The 19,667-nt window shown below is 39.4% G+C and overlaps 1 protein-coding gene across 1 annotated transcript in view; it reads left to right on the top strand.

Annotated features, from left to right (window-relative positions):
• Positions 1–18,376, top strand: part of LOC130087909 (RNA cytosine-C(5)-methyltransferase NSUN2-like) — a 35,802-nt gene extending 17,426 nt beyond the window's left edge. Inside the window, exons 14-19 of the mRNA XM_056254451.1 lie at positions 6,012–6,104; positions 6,583–6,718; positions 7,574–7,654; positions 8,274–8,412; positions 13,702–13,741; positions 17,649–18,376. Of these exons, the coding sequence (XP_056110426.1) occupies positions 6,012–6,104; positions 6,583–6,718; positions 7,574–7,654; positions 8,274–8,412; positions 13,702–13,741; positions 17,649–17,985 (826 nt within the window). The 3' untranslated portion in view covers positions 17,986–18,376. The remainder of the gene's footprint in view (positions 1–6,011; positions 6,105–6,582; positions 6,719–7,573; positions 7,655–8,273; positions 8,413–13,701; positions 13,742–17,648) is intronic.
• The last annotated feature ends 1,291 nt before the right edge of the window (positions 18,377–19,667 follow it).

The raw sequence follows: 19,667 nt of genomic DNA, 5'->3' as shown, positions 1-19,667 counted from the left end.
GTGGTGGAATGTAACGAAGTACAAATACTTCGTTACTTTACTTAAGTAATTTTTTCATGTATCTGTACTTTACTTAAGTAGAATCAATAGTGCATACTTTTTACTTTTACTTCGTTACATTTTGCAGCAATTATTATACTTTCTACTCCACTACATTTCTACAACGTTCTGTTACATTTTCGTTACATTTTCTGATCAATTTTTCCCCTGCTAAAACGTCATCCTGACCGTCCGTTCATCGCACGTTTCTGTCTCACCAGTGAAGTTTGGTTGCCATAGATATATCAACCCGGTCACACTAAATGTGTCTCTATAGCACGCAGTGTGTTTATCGTGCAATTTATACGCGAAAATTATTTTTTACATGCATAGGAAACGCATTGGTAGGTTTCATAGACAGTAAAAGAAAGGTAGGTTTAGTAGTGATGTGGGGTGCGTGTGTATTATACGTTTGGTTAGGATTAGTATGGCAAGCCAAGAGGTTCAGAATTACGCCATGAATGAATCGCGTTTACAGCCAAACGCCGTCATATACGGCGTTTTAACATAATATGTGTTTATATTAGGGCTGTCAAATGATTAATCGTGATTAATCACATCCAAAATAAAAGTTTTTGTTTACATAATATATGTGGGTGCACTGTGTATAATTATTTTATATATATATAAATACACACACATGCTTGTATATATTTAAGAAATATTTTCATGTATATACTGTATATAGATGTATATATAATTTATATTATATATAAATATAAATATTTTATATATAAATAAATTTTTTTTTTCTTAAATATACATGCATGTATGTGTATTTATATATATACAAAATAATTATACACAGTGCACCCACATATATTATGTAAACACAAACTTTTATTTTGGGTGTGATTAATCGTGATTAATCATTTGACAGCCCTAGTTTATATATATATATATATTAGGGCTGGGCAAGTTAACGCGTTATTATTGCGTTAACGCATTTATTAATTAATGCCGACAATTTTGTTATCGCACGTTAACGCAGTTTTTTTTATTTTTTTATTTTAAAAGTCCGTTGCACACTGGCTCTGAATAAGACATAGGCCTACAGTCAAACCATGATCACAGGAGGGGTGGGATGTTGGTCAGCCAGCAAATAACCCACCCAAACCAGCAGTGGAGGGGCTTTGGCAGGTTCTCTCAGGTCAGGTGAACAGAAAGGGAGACAGCGCTCCGCGAGTGAATGACAGGCGCTCTATGGATAGTAACCACGGCAACGGCTTCTGTGCGCTACGCAGCTGTAGTCTTTTTAACTTAAATTAAAATTATACATAACTTTACCTGATGTGCCTGCGTGTAGTTTAGCGGGGATGCTCTGCAATATGAATTCCCTTCTGTTGATGTCCTGATAACTTTTAAATATTGGAAACTCACAAACAGCGAGCCGATGATCAGTCTCTCTTCCAATGATTTGTACTGCGCGTCGTGTACAAAAAGTTATAGACAATCAAAGTCCTTTTAGACAATTCAACTTCGGCAACGCGCGGGCGCGTGCGTGAGGCGAGCGCGTGAGGCGAGCATGACCGCAACAGTTTCACAGAACGCACCTGCTTGTCGCTGCACCTTGCGCTCGACCAATTCACCTCACTCTAAAAGGCTGATTTATACTTCTGTGTCGTTCGTAGTGTATTGTATTGTTCGTAGTGTCGCTATACACTACGTTGGTTGATTTTACTTCTGCGTCGTTGTCCGCGTTGACGCGCAATTACACATGCAGAGGGAGCATGTGAAACCCGTGGAGCGGTTCTAGCAATCACAGCGCTTGCGGCACGCGTAGAATTGACGCGTTGTTACATTTTTGGAGAGGTGCAAGTCAGGGTACGACGTAAGTTCGACGCAGAAGTATAAATTGGGCTTTATCTCTGTTTAATGCAATCTTAGTGTACGTGGGAAACCATGGCATGACCAAACGCTACTATCAGAGAAGTAACGTTGGTCGACTTATATCTCATGACATCTGACTACACAGACTGTTTCTGCTGCTAAAAGACACCTGTTGATACGTGTTAAGAAAAAAACCAAGAAAACTGGACTCGTTTTAACAAGCTAGATAAAAGGTAAACTGCCCTGGCAGTGGCAAATAGCTTTGTTTTAATATTTGATTTGATTACATTAATGTTTAGGTTGAGATTTACAATAAATATTTTATTGCTGTGTAAAGGGAATACTGCTGGTATAAAGCACCTTATTTGTTTAAAGTTTTTGCAAACCACATGTTATTACACTTTTGTGTATATAGCAGTACATTTAAATCAAAAGTGAGTAGTACACTACTTTAGAATTCATTATTAAAGTTTGCGCGTATCAATGCGATTAATCGCGATTAATCGCAAGAAAATCATGCGATTAATCGCGGTTAAAAAATGTAATCGTTGCCCAGCACTAATATATATATATATATATATATGCCGTATATAGTAAGGGTAGGCTATATAGTAAGCTTGATCAGAAATGGTGACAAACTTAAAATATAACTGCTTTTCCATCATATTGAACATCATTATATGAGTATTAGGTTGAATGAGTTAGAATTAACTGTTTTATTAATCATTAGAATATAGACATTAAGAGAATAAATTGTTATGCAAGTACTTTTACTTTTAATACTTAAAGTACATTTAAAATCAGGTACTTTTTACTTAAGTAGGGTTGTCATTGTGGTACTTCTACTTTTACTAAAGTAAATATGTCTCTGGTTATTTGTACTTTTACTTAAGTACTGAGATTCAGTACTTCCTCCACCACTGCTAAATCTACCCATGCGTATCCTATGCACTTAAAAACAAATTTCCGCATATAAATTGCACGATAAACACACTGCGTGTTATAGGGATGCATTTAGTGTGACCGGGTTGATATGGCAACCAAACTTCACTGGTGAGACAAACGTACAACGAACGGACGGTCAGGATGACGTTTTGGCAGAGGGGAAAACTGATCAGAAAATGTAACAGAACGTTGTAGAAATGTAGTGGAGTAGAAAGTATAATAATTGCTGCAAAATGTAACGAAGTAAAAGTAATAAGTATACACTATTGATTCTACTTAAGTAAAGATATGTGAAAAATGTACTTAAGTAAAGTAACGAAGTATTTGTACTTCGTTACATTCCACCACTGGTTATTATTATTATCATTAGTTAAAATGACAGTTACATTAATGAAAACAGGGTTTTTTTTGGTTGAACAAATGCTTTTACTATAACAACCTTGAAACCTTGTTTGTTTTGTTTATTAAAATTTCAATAAAACATGTCTAATCAATTAAATTCAATAATTGATAATGAATTAGATTAACAACTTATTTTTAACATTAATAATTTATTAAAATGTTTAAGAATAATATAGTCCTATGAAATGTATTTTATTCAGAAAATTAATGTTTCTTTTTATGATTTAATCCAAATAATATATTATCAAAAACGGTGGTAAATAATCAAATGTAAATTTAAACTTTGTGTCCTTTTATTTTTGGGGAAGTGCTGCAAAAACAGATTTACTAAATTAAACCATGGACAAAAAATATATTCCTTTAAATAATGTTTAAATAAAATGTATTATTGTTGTTGTTATTATTTTGAGAAGTACGTTCTATTGTATGCCCAGAATTTCTCCTTAGTAAAACCGAACTTTTATTTTGACAGGTTGTAGTGAAGACCCGTTTCAAAGTGTATTTGATAATGGTTTTTCTCAAATAAAATTATGAAAAAATGCTCATTAGGCGTTCTCTCAGAGCAGCTCTGGAAATGTCCATGTATTCATATCCTCAAATTGTTTGTGAGAACACCGAGCGTCACGCATACTTGAGTATGTAGTAGACAAAGCGGCGCAGCTCAGCAGAACAAATAGGTTATATATTTACATGCAGTATTTTTGTGCTTAAACATTCACAGACCATGTCGCGATTGGATTTATTGCACAGTTCTACTTTCCATGCATTCATCCATCCATTATTTTGCGTGTTTTACGTGACATCTGCGTTATGTAAATTCCATTTTCATGACTGGATTCCGGGATTCCCTCTGCATCATGTAAGTCATTCGGCCTTAAGTTATAATCATCGGGACATACCTTTATCTGCAGGAGGGATGGTGTCCTATTGTAACGGGGTTCAGATGTTATGGGAAGAAGGAGGCGGGAACCGGTGAACATTCAACACTTTAATAATAAAATAAACAAATACAAAATGAAAGTAAAGCCAGCAGCCCCTCACGGACGACTGCTGGCCACAGAAACAAAACACAACATAAAATAAGGCCTGTTCCTCTCTCGATCTTCACCGTCGTCGCTCCTCCTTTATGCCTCCGCTCCTCCGTGAGAGATGCGAGACCGGTGCGTCTCACAGGTGTCGCTCATTACCACTCACGCCACCGGCCTCGCGCCGCTCTCATGTCACTCGGCCTCGTCCTGCTCGCCACATACCCCCATCGCCCCTCGCAGGCCGGGGGGTACCCACGAGACTGCGCTCTACTCCCCCCCCCTCCGGGGGAACCGATCACGGTGGCCGCGGCACCTGGGGGTATGGATAGACGAGGCGAGAGAACAGGAGACGGAAGCATGAGGAGCGACAGATACGAGAGAGGGGAGAGAGAAAAAAAAAATAAAAAATCATGGTCCGGTTCCCGGACACACTGCCGCTCGGTCCTCAGCCAGCTGAGAGACTCACTCGCGGTGCCATGCGATGGTACTGGACATCCGTTGGGGAAAGGTTCGACACTCCTCCGCCTCCTGGCGGACGGCGATGGCTCCTCCGGTCGAGGGCAGCCGGCAGCGAGTCCTCCGTTCCCTGCTCCGCCCCCATCAGGCCGACGGCAACAGGCTCCGGCCCACGGCGAACGGGTGCGACTCCTCCGCTCCCTCTCGGACAGCAGGCACCCCTCCTCGACCCAGGAGCACGGCAGCGAGGTCCCTGTCCCACCTGCTGTTACATCGCTCCAGCACCATCGCCTCGGGCAACAATCGGCGGCCATGGCTCCCTCGTGCTACCCGACCTCCTCAGCACCGCGATCCCCCTCAGCAGCGAGGGCTCTCCGACAGCGTGTCCCTCCTTCCTCCCGGGTTTCGGCACCAATGTAACGGGGTTCAGATGTTATGGGAAGAAAGAGGCGGGAACCGGTGAACATTCAACACTTTAATAATAAAATAAACAAATACAAAATGAAAGTAAAGCCAGCAGCCCCTCACGGACGACTGCTGGCCACAGAAACAAAACACAACATAAAATAAGGCCTGTTCCTCTCTCGATCTTCACCGTCGTCGCTCCTCCTTTATGCCTCCGCTCCTCCGTGAGAGATGCGAGACCGGTGCGTCTCACAGGTGTCGCTCATTACCACTCACGCCACCGGCCTCGCGCCGCTCTCACGTCACTCGGCCTCGTCCTGCTCGCCACACCTATGTATCCTCCTTTTGCAGCCACTTTGCGTCCACATTTTTTCCAAATTGGATATCTATCCTCGAGGACAACCACGCTTTTTTTCTACAAAGTATTTCCATACTTGTCATAATTCGCTTCATAATAATTCGAGGGCGCTTTTACCTCAGCTGTGTCTGCGTCACCTTTCTTGCGCGTTTGTTCTTCCGCCCTTCAACCAATGCAGTAGTTTCCGGAGTGTGATTCTTTTTTTTCTCTTTTTTTTCCTTGTATTTTTTTTTTTTTTTTTTTTACTCAGTAACGGATATGATTTAAAATGTAGCGAAGTACAAAACTTCAAACAAAACGTACTTAAGTAAAAGTACAGATTTTAAAAACTACTTAAAGTAGAAGTACACAAAAAAACGACTCAATTACGTAACGCGAGTAAATGTAATTTGTTACTTTCCACCTCTGCTTGCAGGCAGCAACCATTCCAAACAGCCATATTCAGGCCTCACTTGTAGTGTCAATGTCAGTGCCCCCTGGTGGACGGTGTTACATTCTTCTGCACTTACTGTGCTTTCTATTGACACGAAGTGCTCTGTCTGTTCCAGCCCCCCTCCTCCAAAGAAGATGAAACTCTTTGGCTTCAAAGAGGATCCTTTTGTGTTTCTGACAGAGGATGACCCCATCTTTCCTCCCATCCAGTGAGTGCCTCTCCTCTCCATGGACAAAACCTCTCTGCTCAACACACACACTGCTTTTACAAATACTCTCATATCTTGCTTGTGTGTTTTTTTATGTTTTATTCGTCTGATGCCACGGTGTTCCCGATGCCTGAATATATATATACACTCTGAGTAGGCTGGAGCTTTATGTGTGTAAAAATATGAGTGGTTACCTATTGCGCTATTCATCCTATGTGACCAATCACATGAATGGATGATGTGATCATTATCATTCAGTCATTGTGACACTGTCTTTTGTTTGTGATGAATTTTATTTATTTTCTCACACAGATGCACAGTGCCACAGCACTGACAACCCGCCATTTTGACTTGTGGGAGACAATGCCTCTGCTCCATATGTCGCAGCATGTTCAGCGCTGTGCGCATATGTGCATTTTTTTCCCCTCTGTTTAGCCCTGATTTTTTTTATCCTGTGATATTTCTTTGTCTGTTCCAGAGCTTTTTACGACCTGTCTCCAGATTTCCCCATGCTTAACGTGTTGACTCGAACCCACGAAGGGAAGAAGAGGAACCTGTACATGGTGTCTAAAGAGCTCCGCAATGTTCTGCTCAACAACAGTGAGAGAATGAAGGCAAGAGCACACACACACTCACTCTCTCTCTCTGAAGGTCCTTCATCAGTGCTAGTAGTGATTGAGGATGGCGCATAGGCAGATGGGGACAGCAGCCTCGCTATGATCTCATCTCTATCTGTGCTCTAGTGCCTTCACATTCATCAAGTATGAAACAACCATCTGCTGCTAATGTAAACAGACATCACTGGAGATACATTAGAACAAAGAACCACACTGTAAACACTTATACATATCCTTTGGTGCATTATTTGTGCTCAGAGGAATTAACATGTTAATATGGTATTTGGGTAGTTATCTGTCTGTCTGTTTATCTATCTATCTGCTTATTTTATCAAAATTATATTTGTTTTTATAAATATATGAAGGGTGAAGAAGAACCATAATGTTAATACTGTAGTACCAACTTGTCTGTAAAACATTTTCTTTAATGTTATGAGACAGCGCTTTTTATCAGGACAAACTTTTATGGACTTATTTATGGGTCCAGATTTTTTTAAAGAATCGTTTATATAATTGTACTCATTTTGTATTATAATTATAATTATTATTATTTTTGTTGTTCAGGTTTGTTTTCATTTTGTTGTACTTATGATATTATGTTGTTAAATGTTTAATATGTATCTGCCATGTAATAGTCGGTGATGCTGATATGATAATACTCAAATCCTATTTTTTATTAATATATACATTTTATGTATTTTTTTATTATGTATTATTATTTTATGCATAAAATAATGTTATTACGATTACTTGTAATAATGTACTCTTTTAATGTATATAATTAATAATAATAATAATGAAGTAATATGCTGTTGTAAATGGAGAGTTTTCACATTTTCTGTCTTTCTGCAGGTTATAAACACAGGAGTTAAGGTCTGGTCCAGAAATTCTGATGGAGAAGAGTTTGGTTGTGCTTTCAGACTGGCGCAGGAGGTGGGTGTGTTTAAAATAGTTTGATTTAAATAATGCTTTATGTAGTTGTTGTGCATTGCATACAACCAAAATATTGAAAAAAATATATTTTAAAATCGATTATTTTTTAAAAGTTGAGAAGAAGCATTCTAATCCCAAAGATATTTCTGGAAGGTATAATGGTTGAATTTCACATGCAATTTTAACCAAAAAGGCTTTAAGTCGTACAGCAATAATCTGTTTATAATTAAAGCAATACTCAATGTCTCAGATGTTTTTTTGCTCAAACTAGGTTCAGTGGTCTATAGGGAAACGAGTTAATCTCAACATGCCGTTAATAACCTCAGCTTGCCTTTCTGTCTGCTCTAGAGGGAACGTCCATTTCCATTTTCCACAACAATGTATTGATTTTTAACTAGAGTAAGATCTGTTATCTGAATGTGTATGTGTATTTATTCCATCTTCCCATAGATGAAGAAATGGATTCAAATGTGTCTGTTACTTTCCAGGGCTGAATTAATGGGAAAGAGAAATGGAAATGCATTTTGAACTAGACTTAATCATCCTGAGGTTACATGCTTTTCTCAGAGCGTGTGTGTGTGTGCGCAATCCTTGACTCTATGCTGATGTCTTTCTCCAGGGCATTTACACACTATGCCCCTACATCAGAGCCCGAATCATTAACATCAGTGTAGAGGACGTGAAGGTTCTTCTCACGGAGGAGAACCCCTTCCTCAGAAAGCTTGGAGATGACGCTCACAGTCACGCCAAGAAACTTGGTCAGTGCTATTTATGGATTCTTGGCCTTGTTAAAATGTACAGTTTTGAATGCTGAGAAGATGAGTGAACTCTAAAGATGTCATTATGCTATCATAACAGACACACAAACTAATTAGAATTGTAAGATGTTAATTCCTGATTCATTACTACATTTAATTGTATGCATTTAAAAAATGACATGCACATTATAGGATGGTGGATAGATGTATAGAAAGAAGCTCTAAAAAGAAAATCTGTAATAAACAATAAGAGTGTGGTATTATATACAGTATCTCACAAAAGTGAGTACACCCCTCACATTTCAGCAAACATTTTAGTATATCTTCTCAAGGGGCAATACTATAGAAATGAAACTTGGATATTTTTCAGATTAGTCAATGTGCTGCTTGTGTAGCAGTATATATTTACTGTCCTCTGAAAATAATGCAACATACAGCCATTATTGTCAAAATAGCTGGCAACAAAAGTGAGTACACCCTAAGTGAACATGTCAAAACTGTGTCCAAGGTGTCAATATTTGTTTGAGCACTATTGTAATCTAGCACTGCCTTAATCCCCCTGGTCATGGAGTTCACCAGAGCTGCACAGGTTGTTGCTGAGATCCTCTTCCACTCCCCCATAATGACATCACGGAGCTGCTGGATATTAGTCACATGGCGCTTCTCCACCTTCCGCTTGAGGACGCCCCACAGGTGCTCAGTAGGGTTCAGGTCTGGCGACATACTTGGCCACTCCATCACCTTCACTTTCAGCTTCCTCAGCAAGGCAGTTGTCATCTTGGCGGTGTGTTTGGGCTCCTTATCAAGCCATTCGGCCCAGTTTCTAAAGCAAGGGCATCATGTTCTGCTTCAGAATGTCACAGTACATGTTGGAATCCATGTTTCCCTCAATGAAGCACAGCTTCCCAGTACCAGCAGCACTCATGCAGCCCCAGACCATGCTTGACAGTAGGCAAGACAGTTTTCTTGGCACTCAATCTGAGCCAAACAAGTTTATCTTAAGCCCTATTCGCACGGGATAAGTATTACCTGGTGACCTCTAGTCATTTGTAATAATTGCAGAGGTTGTCTGTGATCTTAATCCTGTGCGAATCGGCCATGTCTGTAATTTGTAAAGTAAAAATTCCCCCGCAAATAACCTACCATATTTCGCCGAATTTCAAATTCACACGAGCTCCCCAGATAATACTAATCCCATGCGAATAGGGCTTTAGTCTCATCAGGCCACAGGACATGGTTCCAGTAATTTATGCTCTTGGACCAGTTGCTTTCAGCAAACTGTTTGCGGGCTTTCTTGTTGAGCCAGCTTCAAAAGAGGCTTCCTTCTGGGACGACAGCCATGCAAACTGACCTGTTGCAGTGTGCGGTGTATGGTCTGAGCACTGACAAGCTGACCTTCCGCTTCTGCTAAAGCAATGCTGGCAGCACTCATGCGTTTGTTTTTTGAAGCTAGCTTCTGCACCTGACTCACTGCATAAGGACTCAACTTCTTGGAACAGGCCTCGCAAGAGTCTATCAAAGTGGAACCCGTCTTGGAAAACCTCTGTATGACCCTGGCATGTACTCAGTTTCAGGGTGTTACCAATCTTCTTATAGCCTAGGCCATCTTTGTGGAGAGCAACAATTCTAATTCTCAAATCCTTAGAGAGTTCTTTGCCATGAGGTGCCACTGAGGTTGAACATCACAGGGCTCGCAAAATCACTAGCCCGACGTCCCTGGCCTATTGTGTTTTATAGTCGGGCTACTAAAATGCATAACCGGTCTGCCCGACGGGCTATCTGAAATAGTGTAATCAAATCCCCCCCTAAACTTCTGCCTAGCCCCCATAAAAATGTGTGATTAAGTGTAAGCTACACAAATTCCTGTTCGCTTCAGTCTTGTTAATCAGATTCAGCGTGTTCTTCATCTTCAATTCGTAGCGGCGCGCGCGTGCGAGCAGAGCGCACGTCAGAAACAGGACAGGTGTGTTCATTTGGTCTGTCAATGTCAGAATATTTGAGGTGACCAATCAAATCAAAGTAGGCGGGCTTTGTTCACAGAAGCTGCTGCGTGCGAATTTTAGCAGAGTGACTGACGCTTCAGTTTACGGTCAACTAAACATTTCATATTTGACAGTTTTTTTAGGTCATAAATGTTAAACGAATGACAAAAATAATCAGACAAACTATACTTTTGTCTAATTTCGCCATTTTGAACTGAAAATAGGCCTATGTAACGTGACTAATGTAATAATTAGTTTACTGTCATTGTGAGGGGACAAGACACATTAACAAAGCCGTTTTCATCATGTTAGGCACAAGATTAATAATAAATGTGTACATGTTGAGAATTAATATAATACAATTTGTAGCTGAAAAAAGTTAAGCTTCAGGAGGGAAGAGACAGGGCAAGATGAGGAGACTGAGAGGAAAAGAAAGAGTAATGGATAAGAAGTGAGAGCAGGTATTGACAAATAATCTACTGCCCGCTGACTTGGTTTTAAAGCTATATCTTATCCTTTTTTTGGCATTCAAAACATCTTAAAATGCATGTAGATCAGAGAAATTAATTTTTATCAGGGGATAACCCCCAAACACCACTAGCCTACCTCACATCCGGGACCTCAGTGATTATAAAACCCTGCCATCTGCATGTTAATAAAACTAGTTAATAGTGAGCATTAGACCCTAAGCTAAAGTGTTACCTTTTTTTTTTTTTTACCCGTTTAATTTGAGTACATGCATTTCACTCCTTAGGCCTCCCTAACACTCAAACATTATGCCCTTTTTGATTTTATGTTGGTTAAGTTAGTGAAATATTAGGTTTTATACTCGGTCACAAAAGTGGGAAACACCATAGTCAGAATTCATAAAATTTCTTCAGTTAGACCCATTTACACAATACATTCTAAAACATCCACTCATTCAGTGCACTGAAGATGGGCCGTACGTTGTAGAAAGGGTTGTTTGTGGTCGTGTGGGGCACACCACTAACCTGGCCCTTGCCAGATGAATTTCGCTCCGCCTAGCTTCACTCACATCCATCTGGAACCGATCCATTGAAATGGCGTTTCAGAAGGCTGGGCCTAATCAAAAATCCTTGCATATGATTGGATAAGCCACTTGTCTGTCATCTTTATCGACGTGCTATTTCAACCACTCACACCGAAGCCAACCCGTGACGCTGAAGAATCCGGTCGGGAGAAGGCACTGATCTATATAACATCGTTTCCACCAACAAAAGCCTTAAGAGCCGTTCTCTGATGTTCTTTTAATGAAACAATATTAGGTAGATTGGACAACACGGATGAAATCAATGTTAACAGCATCAATGTTAACGCTTGTTTCCTCGATGCGAGCCGCCATTGTTGTCTGAATCAAAACAGTCTCACGGTCGCTTCTCCACTACGTCACATCTATGAAACTCCCGCCCTGCGTCCTGATTGGCTAAACCATAAAGTTGGTTGGAGAAATCACTCTCAATGGAAGAGGTTCCAGATGGATGTGAGTGAAGCTAGGCGGAGCGAAATTCATCTGGCTAGGGCCAGGTTAGCACACCACTGGGTTCTCATGAACATCTGCCTAATCCTCCAGATAGTTCACCTCTGCATCGCCATTCAATAGTCTACCTGGCAAATGGGCCGTTTCACCTATGGTACTCCCTATCTGAGCCGTCACTATCACAGTCACTTTCAATGACTGGGGGGAGGGTGGAGGGGGCGTCACGCACGTCTAGAAGGTCCAACACATTGAAAGTTTCTGGGATACTGATAACTACACTGAACAAAATTATAAACGCAACACTTTTGTTGTTGCCCCCATTTTTCATGAGCTGAACTCAAAGATCTAAGACTTTTCTATGTACACAAAAGGCCTATTTCTCCCAAATATTGTTCACAAATTTGTCTAAATCTGTGTTAGTGAGCACTTCTCCTTTGCCGAGATAATCCATCCACCTCACAGGTGTAGGATTAACAGCCAAAACCTGTGTTTTCAATTGAAGCGCTGTTATACTACCGGTCACATTTGTGACCGTTAACACAAAATATCTATGCAGGAGTATAATTCTCAAAATATATCAGTAGTAGACCCTTTAAAGAAGATATGTACAAAATATGATAGTTTCTATCTGTTAATTAAGATGTTTTACATACTACTTTTTGGAGTAGTCTGAGGAAGACATCTTCTTCTAGATGTGCAAGTAGGAAGTAAACTGATCTGGTCATGTGACTTTTCACACTAGTCACTTGACATTAATAGATATTAATCAAGACCATCTATTTTATCATTTAAAAGTTGAATTTCTTGCCTCAGTCAATAACATTTTTAGAGCATCCAGAAATAAAAAAAGATATGCGGTCACAATTGTGACTGGTGGGATTAAACGGGGGGCTGAGTCGCAGACAGACTGATTCGTGTTTCATACTGGTCACACACATTTCAGTTCAGTTAGAACCAGATGCATATTTGTATTGATGATTCTAATTTGATTATTTTATATCCAATTGTTGATATTTGTGTTTTAAAAAAAGATTTTGATTGTTTTTACTCCTAACCAATTTTCTACATTAAAAATTGTCTTTTTATTTGGGCTAGTAAAATTCATTTTGGGCTACCAAAATTTGAAGAGTGCCTGCCCGAAGGGCTACCAGCGATTTTGAGATTTTGCGAGCCCTGCATCCAGTGGCCAGTATAAGAGAATTGTACTCAAAGTACAAATTTGACCTGCTCTAATACAAGATGCACAAATTAGTATGGTCCTGTCAAGCAGACAAAAACATGATGAATACGACGTGGCTTTGCATGGTTAAATGACATACAGCTATTATCACTTAGGCTGTACTCACTTTTGTTGCCAGCTATTTTGACGATAATGGCTGTATGTTGCGTTATTTTCAGAGGACAGTAAATATATACTGCTACACAAGCAGCACATTGACTACTCTAAAATATATCCAAGTTTCATTTCTATAGTATTGCCCCTTGAGAAGATATACTAAAATGTTTGTTGAAATGTGAGGGGTTTACTCACTTTTGTGAGATACTGTATGTGTGTGTGTATATATATAGAGAGAGATTACTTTAAAAAAAATTGTTTTAACTAAATTAATATGCAAATACATCATGTCATGTACTAATTTTGTCATAGTAATTGGTATTGCCAATGTGTCCAGTACCATTGGCTTTGAATCCCTTCCATAAAGTTCAGCATCATCTTACAGACAACAAAGTTGTGATGTTTGTCATGTTGCAAACGTCACTAATGTTAAAATATATTTCTGAAATTCATGTTGTTCTCTCTTTCTCCAGACATGGGCAGCATTGTTTTACGATACTTACCAGATCCAAAGTAAGTGCTCGTGTTTATAATCCATAATACCATACTGGTTATTTTTTTGTGTGTGGGTGGGGTGGGGTGGGGGGTGTTGGAACAAGAGTAAAGAACCTTTTAGACTTGAGTTCTGATCTAGTCTGCAGTCTATAGCCGCGTTTCCACCGCAATTACCAGGAACTATTTGTCCCAGGAACTTTTTTCATAGGAACTTTTTTTGCCCCGGACCGGTTGCTCACTGCGTTTACACAGTGGACTAAAGTACCGGGAAGATTAGTCTGGTGACGTTGAACTGCGTGCGACTGCTCCTCCCAGTCTGCGCGTACTGTTTTGAGTTTTAAGTATTGAGGAGATTCGAGCTGTGCTGCTTTTGTGTGCGATCTATTGGTTTACTAACGAGGTCATTAACAAAACGGCAGAAAAGAGACGAACACTAATACCAAAGCGTATTCAGAAAGCTCGTAATGCTAGATATAAAAGTAGACAACGTTTGTTATCAGCTATAGCGGACATTGACCATGAGATGGATGGGACGAACGCGCTCCATCCGGCAGAGAGAACAAGGTAAGAACCAATCAGCATGTTCAGCGCACAAGTCCCACCCCGAAAGTTCCTGAACTCTAAAAAAGTACTACCTCGCCAGCAGGGACTTTCTGGGGGGGGAATTTTTACCCGGAACTTCATTTAGACCCTGGTTCCTGCAGTGTAAACACACGGAGTACCACCCCAAAGTTCCTAGTTCCTGGGGAAAGTTCCTGCGGTGGAAACGCGGCTTATGCCTCATTCTTCCATATGACATACCATAGCTCTGTGAACTGCCTTCTAAGGCAACATCGTAACCAAAATGTAACCTACAAGTGACTGGTTTGGAATACAAAGGCCGCAGCTCTAAATGAAGCACACAACAGACATGACTCTAATTGATTCCAATAGAGTTTGATGTTAGCGTGTTGCTAAGCTAACATCACAAAGAATTAAAAGCATGGCACACAGATATTGAAAAAATAAGAATTTCCTAAATGTATTGTGAGGAGCTCAGTGAAAGATTCTGAATGGAAAGGGATTAATATGTGATGGCTATCCTCCACCTTTTTAACGCAAGAGTGGGCGCAGCCATTTGTAAATTGAATGTGTCTGGGTTCCAGTGTCATCTCCAGTTATTTGTAGCTGTGCAAAACAGCTCGTTATGCTGCTTGGTATTGCAAACGGGTATTTCTTACCGTATTTTATTGTCGTAAGTATAAACACACTGGTTTATAGCGCAGATATTTTTATAGTTTACTGCACTTTATATTTCTAGTTACTTACCTATAGCAGATAATGAATCGGAAGTCTTGCACATTGACAGAAAATAGCTTACTTCCTCGTTGCAAAAAAAAGGTGTATATGAAGAGTTTGGTTCCAAAACGCAATAAATCCATTTAGATTAATTTGAGTAAAAATGGGTTTTCTTTACCAAGAAAGTGGAAAGATGAAAACCACTCTTTTCTGTTTCAAACTTTCACATAGCATTTTGTAGGTCATAATAACAAATAACAAAAAATCCAGGTTTTGATTTTCAAAGATTTATTATAAAAACGGATTATTTTTACCCAAATTGCAATAAATCAATTTTTTTTTTAAATCAAAATGCAATTAATCCATTGAATCAATATAAAAGTTTTTTTTTTTCATATTGAAACTGTTGAAAATACACAACAATGTAAGTTTATTAGTATAATATTTTTATTAAGAACTGTAAAGAAGATTGAAAACATTTTTCCATCTCCCGAGTGCCTCATCTTCTTGATCTCCTCACGTAAATGATTCGATTTCGATGCCTTACGTTTCTTACCCACCGCAGAAACAACCACAGGTTCATCAATGCTGTCAAAATTATTCATTTTTTTGTTTGTTTGTTGATCGAAAAGTACAAAATAGATAAGAAAAACTAGGAAGCCGGGTGTATTTAAGACGCTGCCGTTACTGTTTACATTGCGTGGAATGGTGCGTTGTGATTGGTTGAGAGCGGATATATCGCATTCTGCAGAGAAGGGAGACTGGCGTTTGTCGCAGTTTGGAAAGAAAGGGAGAAAACATGACAGAATAACACGGCGGATATAGCATTTTACTTAAAATTAAACCTTGACTTTTCAATACCAACCAGATACAATACTGATTTTTGCAGTTACTAATTTTTTTTAGAAATGGCGTTTTGGAACCAAACTCTTCATATGCTGCCTTAGATTTTGACCAAAATTTGATTTTAGGGAGCGGCTTTGTTTCCTAGGTTTTCTTTATTTCTGGAGCGGCCTCTTCATCAGTTGTAGTCTTAAAATGCGTTCTAGGTAGATGGCTCGCTAGGTGGGCAGGAACTTTCACAGTGTTGTATGTACACAGAGGGCTCTGCGATGGCATTCCTGCCATTCATCAGCCAGTCAGGAGACAAATGAATGGAGATTGAGCGCTTTGTAGCCATTACACCCCTTGTCTGATAATTAAAGGGCTCGAACTGATGCACCCGGCTTCCTCTTCACAGATAAATAGCTCTTGATTGTCTCTCTCAGCAGAAAGCTCATTGTTTGGCCCACCAGACAGTCATGTTTCACGTTGATGGCCCTTACTGTGTGGAAAACTAGTCAATCCAGCTGGAAAGTGTGTCCTTGTATCACACACACAAACACACCCAACATTTTAATCGGTAAATCTAATCTGCAAAAAAAACCAAATCATTGCTAACTCGCAGCACATGAGACATGCTCGGTACTCGCAGCAGCTAACTAATTTTTTGTTTAAAATGTACCTGACCGATTGTGGTTTCTAGGAAATTAGGAAATTATTCTAAAATATATACATGCCGCAAAAAACTCATTCATTCATTTAGATGTGTTTATATATTTAACTATTAATTTGATATTGTAAATGTATTTATTATTTTTAATTTTTGTTTTTGATCATTATTAAAATTATGTTTTAGGTATTTGTTTTATTTTGATATTTATTTTTATTTACTTGGATGTTTATTTGAAATTATTATTTAATTTTATTTAATTTTTTATATTTTATTTACTTAATTATTTGATATTTATGTATTTAATGTATTCTAGACACTGTATACGTTTTATTAAATTGAAAAAATGTACAACATGCTGTGTTGTATGTTGGACGAAGTGTCGTTTATAAATGTTAATAACATTGAAATTATTTCAAGGGGGCAAATATTTAAGAAAAAAATCACTGGCAGTGGCACGTTGTCTCCATGCAAAAGTTATTATAGATTACAATAAGCCAAGCCATAATGTAACTACAGAATGAACTTGTACTGATGCACTTAGTCCGTGATTAGTTGTTAAACACCAAAATGTCAACAAAATGACAGAAAACAACTGTATACTGTATGGTTAATAAATGTTTGCTGCACAGCATCAATGCTTGAATTCCTTTTGCACAATACAACATGTCTAAATTAGTCCCACACCATCAAGGCAATCTGAATATGCCAGTTTATTTTTGCATTAATACAAGCCCCCATAAAGCACATATTTTCTCATTGACGTGTGCACACTTTCCTCACAGTGAGTGACTTAAGTGCGGAGAGCAGCTCTGATGTCACTGATTAGCGGCGCGTGGCGCTCTGGTGTCATCCTCCTTTGTTGGCAGCGTGCTGCTGGCTCCCCATATGAAAACGTGACTGCACGCCTGATCATCTTTCACTCTCTTTTTCCATCCATCTGATCACAGACGCTCTTAAAAGTGCCCCAACCGCCGCCGTCACACTCCAGACCGTTTCCTGGCGCTGTCTGCGCTGCAGCTGATCAATAATTTGCTCGTTTTCCTTCCCCCTTTTTCTGTCTTGCCTTCTCTCATCATCCCCTTTGTCACTCATTCTTTGGCTCTTTTCCCCCTTGTATCAACTTAAACTTTTAATTTCTTCTCATCTCTCCAGGGATCATGATGCTCCTCAGTGTCCTATAGATTTGTGCGGATGGAGAGGGAAAACTTCCATCAGGGCTTTCGTCCCACGTAATGAGCGTCTTCATTACCTCCGCATGGTGGGGGTGGAAGTCTTCCGTGACAAACAAGGGAAGAGGACCGACGGTTCAACAGAAACCCAGGAAGGAAGCACAGAAGATGCTGAGGGCCTGAGCCAAGAGTCTGATCTTGTAAAACAGGAAGGTGCAGAAATGAAGCAGGAAGGTGCAGAAACGGAGCAAAACGGTTCAGAGTCCAACACTAATAGCACAGAACCTGTCGGTAGCACTTGTGATGGGCCTATGAGTTAGATATCTAAGTGGTTAATATGGGTCTGGAGAAAAATGGACTGTAGCCTTCACTGTTTTTCCTGACTACACACGTGTACAGGAGTACCTTGTTGGCTAACCTCTGAAGAACTAATTTGGAAACAATTATTTTATCAGAGCTTTTTTAATATTGATTAAAGAATTTGCTGTCGCATATGTTTTTATTATCGTTTTTGTTTAAGGGACAAATTTAAGTCACTTTTCAGTCAACTTTGTTAAACTGTCGTTTTGCGTTTATAGTGTTTAAGGGTTGCACACCAGCTCAGTCCTACAGTGCATTTTGCGTTCTCAGACACTTGTACATGATTTACACTGTACATTATGCCAATTTATTCATTGTTATAATACTTGAAATAAACGGCATTTGTCAATATCTTAGAATAGTTTGGCACTTTTTTAAAGTGGTGTGTGTACATGCCACTTTTCAGTGTGCTGGCCAGATGTGCTAGCAGTGTATCAAACTCAGCTCTTGCCCTGCATCTGAATATTCATACCTACATACTATGTAGAAGGTGAAAAACAGTACATGAAAATAGTATGGCTTAACTTATAGTATTCATAACAGTAGATGAAAGTACCCGAATTACCACCTTTTCCCTAGATTCTGAAGTGCACATCCAATAGACACTTTTACAACAGGAGAAAGCAACACATACTTGTAGATCACATGACAATGGCATCATGATGAATGTAGTACACCCTGGATTACATTCATATAGAATGTACTTTTTAACAGTTGCAAAGTTCATTCCTCATCAAATCTAGTACCTACTGATTTTGGATGTAGCTTTGGAGGGCCACAGTCCTGCAGAGTTCAGCTCCAACCCTAACTAATCTCCTTGAAGCGGCTAATCGAAGCCTTCAGAATTACCTCCCCTTGAGAGCAGTTGAAACTCTGCACACTAAGGTTATGGGTTCCTTAGTTTGAGACCAGCAAGTTTTGGGGGCTTGTTTGGAACCAGGATTTGTGTACTGGTAGTTTACACAACCCTGCAGAGTGTAGCTTCAACCCTGATCCAGCTAATCCAGTCCTTCAGGCTTATTTGAAAACTAGGGGTATTTGTGTTGGTGCAGGAATAGAACCAAACTCTGCAAGGTTGTAGCATGTTGTAAGTTGTCTGGTTGCTTACTTTAATCTCACGTCTTTCTTTAAGCTACAGGATTTGAGGTGTCTTTTATGTTCACAGTACAAAAGGTTCAAGATTAGTTAGTGCCAAATTTTAACGCTCACGGTAATAGCAGGGGTGTCCAAACCTGCTTCTGGAAGGCCAATGTCCTGCAGAGTTTAGCTTCAAACTGCTCCAACATTCTTGTCTGGAAGTTTCCAGTTATCCTGAAGACCTTGATTAGCTGGTTCAGGTGTGTTAATTAGAATTGGATTTAAACTGCTGGATAGTGGACCCGGAAACCACAGAAACCAAAATTTCTCGGGACAGCAGCATGTGTCCAAATTTTAATCTTAACCGTTCTATTTCATCAGAAACGATCTTGAAACCGGACTTTAAGTGTAAAATACCGAACTTGTCCTTTAAAGAGATCTAATATAACCCTCACTAAAACCTAACAATTTGTTCCTAACCAGGTTCTGATGTTGTTGAATTCGGAGTATTCTAAATGAGCGACCACGTGATCGAGGTTAGTAATTTGCATAACACGCCCATACC

The sequence above is a fragment of the Rhinichthys klamathensis genome, unplaced genomic scaffold (genome assembly GCF_029890125.1).
Source record: "Rhinichthys klamathensis goyatoka isolate OS25496 unplaced genomic scaffold, OSU_Roscu_1.1 h1tg000111l_1, whole genome shotgun sequence".
Classification (NCBI taxonomy): domain Eukaryota; kingdom Metazoa; phylum Chordata; class Actinopteri; order Cypriniformes; family Leuciscidae; genus Rhinichthys; species Rhinichthys klamathensis.
The sequence above is the reverse complement of the archived record's forward strand: the minus strand, read 5'-3'. Positions and strand labels throughout refer to the sequence as shown.